General features: G+C 41.5%; 1 protein-coding gene across 1 annotated transcript in view; it reads right to left on the bottom strand.

Annotated features, from left to right (window-relative positions):
- ENPP2 (ectonucleotide pyrophosphatase/phosphodiesterase 2) overlaps positions 1-9,816 on the bottom strand; it is a 78,061-nt gene that overhangs the window by 61,092 nt on the left and 7,153 nt on the right. Inside the window, exon 3 of the mRNA XM_018553337.1 lies at positions 3,574-3,729. Coding sequence (XP_018408839.1) covers positions 3,574-3,729 — 156 coding nt within the window. The remainder of the gene's footprint in view (positions 1-3,573; positions 3,730-9,816) is intronic.

The raw sequence follows: 9,816 nt of genomic DNA, 5'->3' as shown, positions 1-9,816 counted from the left end.
ACGGATAGAACTTTTACATTTTCTATTGCATTCCCTGTAGTTCTGGAAGGCCAGTGCTGTCCCTTCCATCTTAACATTTTTAAATGCCAGTCTCTTTTTATTGATTAGTGGTTTTACCTTCAGATTCAGCCATACCGGTTTAGCTTTTATTCTTTTATTTTTGTTGCCCAATGGTATGCACTGGTTAATGCTATTGTTTAGTATATCCTTAAAAACAACCCCACTCAGTCTCAGTGTTCTTTGTTATAAATAGCTCCTCCCATTTGACATCATTCATTAAAAAAGAGAACTATGGGGTGTTTTTTCCCATAGTTCTCTTTAGGGTCACAGGAGGACATATACATGTTTCCTCCCGTGATCCAAAGTTCAGTATATCGCAAGCTACAGCTTGCGGTATACTGAGACCGCCGCAGCCGGGACGGATCCGGACAATGCTGTTGAGATCCACCCAGCTGCGTGATTGACAGCTGGCTCTTCCTATCTAGAGGCAGAGCCAGCTGTACCCGCCCCATCCGTTCCTCAGCGCTGGAGGATCGGAGCGAGGATGGGGGAATCCCTGCGGGGAGCGGTGACTGACAGTCACCACTCTCTGCAGGGAGATGATTGAGAAGTGAGCTAGCGACAGTATGCGTTTGCTCACTTCCCTATCTATTGAGCCAACGTGTGACAGTTTCATTGTCACATGTCGGCTCGAACTATGAGAATTAGTGATTTTCACTCACCTCATAGTTCTCCTTTAAGGATCGCAGTTTGTTGGAAGTTTGCTGTTCTTGTCAAACCAAACTACCTTCCTTTTCTGTAACCTACAATGAACATGATCACCCCGTGATCGCTGTTACCCAAATTTTCCTGTGTTGCCATGTCTGAAACCAACTCTGTATTATTTGATATTATTGGATCTAATATTGCTGGAACTAAAATGTGCTTTTAAAAAGCTTCATCAAAAAGGTACTCAAAACTTGCTGAAAGTTTCACAAATACTTTGTAAAAGCTTGCTCTTTCACATACTGAAGCTCCTACATACAAGACCTAATAGTACAATTACTGGCAACTTGGTGATAGAATCATTTTGTAGCTGCATTTAAATGAACACAGACAAAAATAAAAAGCCTTCCTTGCCCTGGTGTCACAGGTAGACCTAAAACCTTAACTAAAATGCTAAGTCTTACCAGCTCTATCCAAAAGAAAAAAAAAAATTGTCTGGAGTTAGCCTTTCATTCTACATAAACCCTTAACCCTAAGAAGTACAGCCTACCTCATCTCTAGAAACAAGTAACGCACATTCGGCCATGGTGAATCACACTGGCTGTAATGTTGCTAGGAAAGCTTCTTTGTTGACCAGGAAGAAAAACATTGGTAGCTTGGAGTAAGCCAAATATATATTGGGGGCCCACCAAATAGTCAAAAATCATAGTCAATTTAATGTGCAACTAAAACCAAAAGTTTTTTCAGTTTTGAATAGAGTGAAAGAGATTAGAGCCCTTATCTGTGTTCCCGTTAGCTACTTTCACCCTCTCTATTTGTCTTGACTGTTATCACTGAAGGTGAGATAAAATCCCACATTTTGGGTTGTCATCAGAATAGCAAGAGGGGGACACTAGTCCGGGTGACCTTGTTGACAACCAGGGATTTCCCTTTCTTTGGAGGAATTTTCTCTAAATTCCTGCTGTAGCTATTGGACAGGAAGTGAAGGCAAATCTCCTCAATGGGAAACAAATGGGAAAAAAAACAAAAAACAAGCAATTAGAACAACAAAAAGGGCTAAAGCGCACTATCTGCTGGGTAAAAGACTTCAATCGGCTATACAGAAATGTACTGTAAAAAAGTGAGTGATTAGGAATACAGTGTGCAAGCTCTGTCAAAAAAAGGGAGAGGAACCCTGTGGGTACACAAATAAAATCACACAATGAGAAAGCACCATTTTTGGTTAAACAGACAGCCATATAGATTCTTTATACCCCAGACATCCAACCTGTGTCTATCGTAGGCACACACCCCTACATAATAATCCAGGTTGTCATTTGGCATCCCGAGATCACAATGCTATCAATATGATATTAATATGCCGTCCTTGTGGGTTGTTTTTGCTCATCCCTTCATCTCTCCTCCCACTCAACCTTATGATAGACTTGCTCTGCTCGATCTATGCCCATTCCCCCAAGCACAGCCCCTAAGTGGGAGTGTGCCCTTAGACTCGTCTCCTCCACCAATCACAGTCACTCTGGACAGCGCCTGACTCCTCCCAGCTGCCAAATTTAAACACTGGCAAGACATCCCGCCATTTCTATTGCACTTTCAATTGAGGCTTGACAAAGAGGCAGAGCCTCGAAACCCGTAGCCGCCGGCATTGGACACTACCCTTGTCCAGCTCTTTTCATTCCCCTTCGTTTTTGACATTCCAGAGACACCACCCCCACAGACTATTGGGGTCTCCGTACGGTCCGGCACTAACACCGCCTTATACTCGTGCAGCCTCTGCTCAGCCTGGCTAGCTGAGTTCACGCTGTTCACACGATCACCCCTGACAGTTCTCAGTTCGTTCCCCTGCACATTTTCCCGGCACTGTAGGACCAGCGGACACACGATATGCTGACATCAGTAACGTGAGTGGTTTCTTTACAGTAGTGGCGCTTTCTCATTGTGTGATTTTATTTTTAAAAAAAAAGCTTTCTTTACTCTATCCAAAATAGAAAAAAAAAAGTTTTGGCTTCAGCTCTACTTTAAGTGAAATAATTATCTTACACCCATGAATACAAAATACAATAAGCATGTCTGCTTTATGATGTTGAAATGTTAAAAGGCAATAAAATAATTTTCAACATATTACTTGTGTCAAACCTGTTGCAGGGGTCGACTTAGAATCTGGGTAGGGCAGAGAATCATCTGGTAGGAACCATGTCCAGTCCAATGCTGCGAAAGAGGAAAGCAGAAAGGAAAAAAAAAGCGAGAATTAAAAAAGGGGGGGAAAAAAAAGCAGATGAGGACAGGATGAAAAATGTAGAAAAGGGTAGAGAGAAGCGGAAACAAAGAGACGAAGCAATGTTGCTCTGTATTGAAGGAACAGACAACTCTGTCAATGGAGCAAAACTTGGCTATCCCACCTCTCAGGTTGGGTCTCCACCAATGTTCAGCGGAGAATGGAGATACCTAGCCTAGGCATGCAAAATCTAAACCCAAACAAGCATCTACAGGTCCAAAACCGCTAAGGATATTAGCAGATTTAGACTTCCTTCACATCCGATACACAACACAGAGAATAGACAGCATCAAGAATGTAAAGAACCCCAAACCAGGAGGTAACCAAGTAATCCTTTTTTAATATGTGCATCTGGTAATCTGTGACCAAAAACAAAATGTGTTCTAGACATTGACGCATTGTGTTATTTTACAAAGCAACCCAACAGGAAGCATTAGCTAAAATAATTCAGGAACCAATAAATCACTTTTCCATTTTAATATGACAATAAAATCCAAAAAGGTCATAATTTCAGGAGTCTTTTGTGTTTAGAAGACTCTTTGTGAAGAAGCAGGCATTATACATGAATGCACTAATAAGACAACGTTGCCACATACCTGTCTTTAGGCAATGCTGATCAAAGTCTTGGCAACAGCTGTTGTAACTCTTGCACAGGTTGTCACAGCGGCATGCAGGGGGATCGGCCTCTTGAAGTTCAAAACATCTGCCCTTACAGGACCCAGAAGTGCTGATCCATGGGGAATCTGATAGAACTAGAACAAAAACAAACAAAAACAAACAGACAGTTGTTACTGTTGTTGTAACCTTGGTTAAAGAAGAACATTTTGCCAGTTCATTGAATACCCCTGACAGTGGTATTAAATTATAGTAGAATAAAAACCTAAGGCTACGATGGACGGCCGGCTCCGCCTAGCTGTCATTTGCGAGGCGTTCGGCCAGACGGCAGTTCGCCCCACTTTGGCTGTCACTTCGGCTCAGTCTAGCCGAAGCATATGCCTTTGGCTCGGCTGAGCCGCTCGGCCGCCTTCAGAAGCTGTACGGGCAAAAGCGAGTAGCCTGTACGGCAGCCATTCGGTTTGACTGAACCAAAGGGCTCCCGCAACCGAAGGATCAGCTGAAGCTTCAGCTGATCCTTCGGCTAGCTTTGTGAATAACCCCCTAAATGTCCTTCATGTAGGGCTTAGATCTACCTGAATACATTTTAGGTTTTACTGTTCTTTTATGAGTGATTAAAATCTAAGCATTTTTGTTACTGTGGTGTTATGATTCAGGAATCTATATTTTAGTTTCTCTATCCACAAAATAATAGCCAAATTTCAGCAGTGCTATATTATGTATCATGTGCTAAATGTTATTTTTAAAATCACAATTTTAAATGAATAGAATAAAAACAAGAATTATGCCTTTTCATGGTTTCCACAGCATTGTGTATTTCAGCCTTAGGATATGTATTTTGTTCTCCCCTTAAGGAACATTCAGATTCTACTAACCCCTCTTGGAATGCTCTCCATCACGTGATTTATGCCCTGTCCTTCATCTCGGCTCATCTCCAGAGTGAATGACCTTAGCCAGCTTTGTCTGGCCTGTGGAAACTTCTGCCCTGGAAAACTGGTTTGTGTTGTATCTCTGTACTTTCCAGGAACTCAAGGCATCTTAATCTGGACTGTTTTGTTTCTATTGTTATCTCAGATTAACTAGGACATTGCCATTTAGCAAGGAAATCTGATCCTTCCATTAAATGACAGAAAACTAAACAAACACAATTAAAAAGCTACCTGAAGGATATTAAATGATTGTCAGCCACTGCAGCCCACATCAGCCTTGTCACTTCAAGATTGTCATATCTATGGGCAGTGTTCGTTGCCCCTGGCTGACTGTTCTTGGGGAGGAAAGTCACTGGTCAGACAGGATTTTTCAGTTCATCTATCAATGTTTTGAGTTAGCTGCTCCTCCTTTGATGAGTATGCATAATGACACAACCATACATCAAAAAAAAAAAAAATAGAACAAAATAGAACAAAAATAAAAGAAAAAAGTTTTAAAAAATTAAGCATTCACTGCTCTTTCAAAAAGGTAAACTTTTAAAAGACAATAAATAAAAGGATCAACAGTGTCAGCACCAATCCAGAGATGATTTAAGGATCTACAGCCGAGTGACACACAAATGTTAATAGTCCCTGGTACGAATCCCGGCCAGGTTACTATCTGCAAGGAGTTTGCATGTGCTCCCTGTGCTTGCGTGGGTTTCCTCCAGGTACTCCGGTTTCCTCCCACACACCAAAGACGTGCTGCGTAAGTTAATTGGCTTCTGTTTAAAATTGGTGCTACTCTGTATGCATGTATGTGAGATAAGGACCTCAGATTGTAAGCTCCTTGAGGGCAGGGACTGATGTGAATGTGCAACTATGTAAAGTGCTGCGTAAATTGCGGCGCTAAATAAATACCTGTAATAAATAGGTTACTTGAATGCATTTTTAAGGTTTGACTCCTGAGTTTAGTGTCACTTTAACCACTTGCCGTCCGATAATTGTAACTATAAGGCTAGGACAGGTGGACATGGTTTACGTCATCTCGCATTTACCTTTGTGCACGTGCCCGGCACACACACAACCAGCCGTCCCGCTCTTATTATACAGGGAAATACATCGGCTCTCAGACCGGCTCTGTGCCCTGTGATCACTGTGATTGGTTATCGTAGTGATCAGATGGCAATGTTTACACTGGTGAGCTTCCTTCCTCTTACAATGGAGGAAAGAGTGAGAGGAGGACCTAATGAAGGAATAAAAGGAAAAGTAGGAGGTGACCTTTATTTCTTTTTCAAAATTGTCAGTATTTTTTCCTTTTTATAGAAAAACTTGAAAACCCCAGTGGTTATTTCATAAGGGCCAAAAGAAAGCTTTATCTGTCTCAGACAAAATGGTATTAAGGTCATTTGAGTACAGTGTAGCATGACTGAGTAATGGTCAGTCAAACTATCACAGTGACCTGGACAGGAAGGGGGTGTACCATGCTGCTCCTGAAGAGGTTAAAGGACCATTGCCACGATTAGAAAGAATGTAGCTGAGCAAGTAATTTATTTAACAATTAGGGAAAAATGGACTAAGAACCAAAAATGTGTGGGCAATATGGGCAGAGTTAGCCAAAAATCTGACCTTTTCTTACCTAGAATTTTAAAAAACCTTCTGAAAAACAAACTCAAAACTTTGTAACCTTTAGCAGTAAACGTATATTGACTACACTTTACTTTGTATTACTAAGGCCTGAACAAGAAGGAATGCATGTTTGATTATTTTTGGGATATCTTATAGCCATGTTTTCATGGGTAATGCCCATTGGAATAGTTTTGTGGTCTGTGTTTAATGCCATCAAATCCCAGTGACATCAAAAACATACTGGTGTGACAAAAGTTATGTGTAGACTAAACTCTAGCATATGCAGAGAACAAAGATTTGCAACATTAGATTTAAACCCAGCCCCTAAAATCTCATGTCACTCTTTAACATGCTCATGCAATTCTAAAGAGAATTTTCAATATTTTGTTTTAAATGTGCCAATTCTTAAAATACTTGTTGATCCTTCCATGAAGGTCCTTGCTCAGTCACTTCCTGTAATAGGGTAACATCACTCTGTCAATGTCTCCCAATTGTGCTCCTACATTTGTAAACTGCCACACAGCGTTCTGATGGAGACTATAAGCATATGTTTAAGGCCCCTTTCACAGGTGTGATTGGGTTCGCCTGCCAGTTTTAAAAGCAGACCCGACCGTATGTCCAATATAAGTTTATGGGGAGCCGGATACAAACGGACAGGTTCCGGTTTACATCTGGCTCCTGCCAGGTCGAGAAAAAACAAACGGAACAGTGTTGCGTTTCGCCGGACCTTATTCCTTACAGACTGACATGGGGTCCAATCATTTAAATTTTCCTCCATCACAAGATGGAGGAAAAAACTGGACGGACAAGGACGTCACAGCAGTGACATCTGATTCGTACCGATCCAATCAGTAGGGGATTCATGCACTGATCCCTTCCTGACTGTACAAAGCGAAAGGGGCCTAAGCATTTATTATGCACCGTCTACTGCTGTCACCATCAGGAAATCAGTCCTGGAAAATTCCATGCAGACATAACTGGCGTTCATGTATAGAAGATGTGGTCACAAAAACGCTCTTCTCCTACACTTACCACTCTTTTTAAGATTACAATTATTTCCTCCCTCATTAGGTAATACGAAGGTGGAAACCTCAGATACAGTGCTTGCTCCCTATTACCAATGTTTATAATGAGTTTTATGAGGACCACTAGCATGCACAGAGAATGGATGTTAAGTACTCCCTGAGTAGGCTGTTCTTTGAAAGTCCACTGGCTGGGGAAAATATATCTTTACAGAAGCTGACTGTGGAAGGATTTCCAAGACCAGCCAAAGAAGGAAAGAATATATACAGTATGCATGAACAAGGAATAGATTACGTGGCCATCTAATATTTAGCTGAGCTGTACCTGATTCTATATCATAGCGAACAAGACTCTTTTCTCCTAATACTGAGTTCTCATTACTTAGGTGACTGTCGGAGGGCCTATACAAGACAGAGCAAGATGAGCACTGTAGGGCCATAACACACTACTGTATTTTGCATGATTTGTTTTGTGCAGGTATCCTACTGAAGGCTGTGTCCTATATATATGGTGGAGGACTATCAAAAGTGGTGAAGATGTAATAGAAATGGAAGTACTGTAACCACTGTGGAAACGGGAGATGGAGGGATGCTGGAACTCGGGGAGCAAGGAGTTGTCTGAAACATAGAATGCAGATAAGTCTTGAAGGGCACACTCCCCTGGCTGCTTCTCCTAGCTCATCCTCCTTGTTCTCTTCCCTGGCCATCTCTCTACACGCTCTCTCCCCTGGCCGTCTCTCTTCACGCTCTCTACCCTGGCCGTCTCTCTTCACGCTCTCTCCCCTGGCCGTCTCTCTTCACGCTCTCTCCCCTGGTCGTCTCTCTCCCCTGGTCGTCTCCTTTATTCTAAAAAAAAAGTTGCTGTGCAGAACTGGAGTGTTCGGGTTTCACTTGAAGAAAACCTAGGCCTGTCCCTTTTCGCCTCACTTCCCCTCTGCTGCAGCGGTCTAAGGTCCCCAAGTCATCACATTCTATACACAGTATATGGGACATGAGTATGCGTCAATACCATCGCTGTAGAGGAAGAGGAGACAGGCAAGAGGAAGCGCTGTGACAGCGGGCCGTCTTGATGGATCGAGTGAGTAAAACATTACTGTATTATTTTTGACCATAGGCAAAAACGAGCACTTCACCCTTGCAATGCAGGGGTAGCCTCACTGCAAGAGTTAATAATATTTTACTTGGAGTTCTGCTTTAACATATACTGAAATTGAACGTGCTCTGTTTCTTAGTAAATCAACTCTATAGTTTTGAACACTTAAATTCTAATTCTGCCTCGCTGAAAGCGTAGTTACAGATTAAGCTATTTTTTTTTTAAACTTCTGTTATTTTTATTCTGCAGACTTGGCATTAACAGCGGCTTGTAAAATGTTTCGTAAAGTGTCATGCTTATAAATACAAGCGTTTAGAAACTACCAACTGAACTCATCATAGTCCGCCTTTGATTTTCAGACACCAGAACTAACCACTGCAGTTCTCCTGGGGCTATCATTGTCAGTAATGTTTATGACTGGAATAGGAAACCTCAAAACCTACAAGGTATGGAACATTTGCTTAACCTCACTCCATTAAACAAGCTCCTCGTCTGCTACTGACAATTATCTAATTTATAAAGGACATGAAATATTCTGAGCAAACAACCCGGCTGACCATTAAAAGGCAAACTCAACAAAAACAAGTTCCATATCGTTTTACAAGCCTTGCTTTTCAGCCCCATTAAAGAGGATCTATAGCTAGAAAAGCAATTCCATTGCAATATTTAAGCACAAGCTGTAGTATATTGTGAAGAATTAGAGAATTTCAGGAATAGGCTGGTGTCAGGCCATTGGTCACATGGTCTCTGACAGAGCATCCTGTGGTACCTATTGGGTTGCTCCATCCCATTGGCAGAGACCATGTGCCCTAGTGTCGGCCCAATGCTAGAATCAGGCGATTACAATATAGGGCAACAGTTTCCTCTCTTTAACCACTTGATGAACGGGGGGGTTAAACCCCCTTCCTGTCCAGACCATTTTTCAGTATTCAGCGCTGAGGTACTTTCACCGACATTTATTAAGTCATGCAACGCTGTAGTGAAATTAATTTTATGCCATTTTTTGGGGACACATATAGCTTTCTTTTGGTGGTATTTAATCACCACTGGGGGTTTTATTTTTTTTACTATATAAAGAAAAAAAATAAGGAAAATTTTGAAAAAAAAAACGTTTTTCCTTACATCATGTTATGAAACATTTATCATTACTCAATTCTTAAGGTAAAATATAAAAGAAGGGGTCATGTTGGATAAATAGACACCAAACACCTCAAGCCTTAAAATTGCGTGAGCCCGTGAAAAACTACCATGCCCAAAATTGCCCATAGGCAACGCTTTATAAGCTTTTCAGTTTAGTGTTAAAAATGATTGATGGCCCTAGAATTACTGCTCACTCTCCGACATTTGTAGTGATATGTAACGTGTGGGGCAATCGTTCTTTCCGCACATAGACGCAGCCAGCGTATGTTTGCTTTTGTATGTGCATGTACATGGGGACTTTTTTTTTTTTAAATGTTATACGTGACTTTCCTTTTTTTCACTTAACTTTATTTCTATCGGGGCTAACAAGATCCAGTGACAACTACAGTGACAGGTCCTCTTTATGGAGACATCAGGGGAGGGGGGGGGTGG

The sequence above is a fragment of the Nanorana parkeri genome, unplaced genomic scaffold (genome assembly GCF_000935625.1).
Source record: "Nanorana parkeri isolate BGI_ZX_2015 unplaced genomic scaffold, ASM93562v1 scaffold117, whole genome shotgun sequence".
NCBI classification, from domain to species: domain Eukaryota; kingdom Metazoa; phylum Chordata; class Amphibia; order Anura; family Dicroglossidae; genus Nanorana; species Nanorana parkeri.
This window is presented reverse-complemented; position numbering and strand designations above follow the sequence as displayed.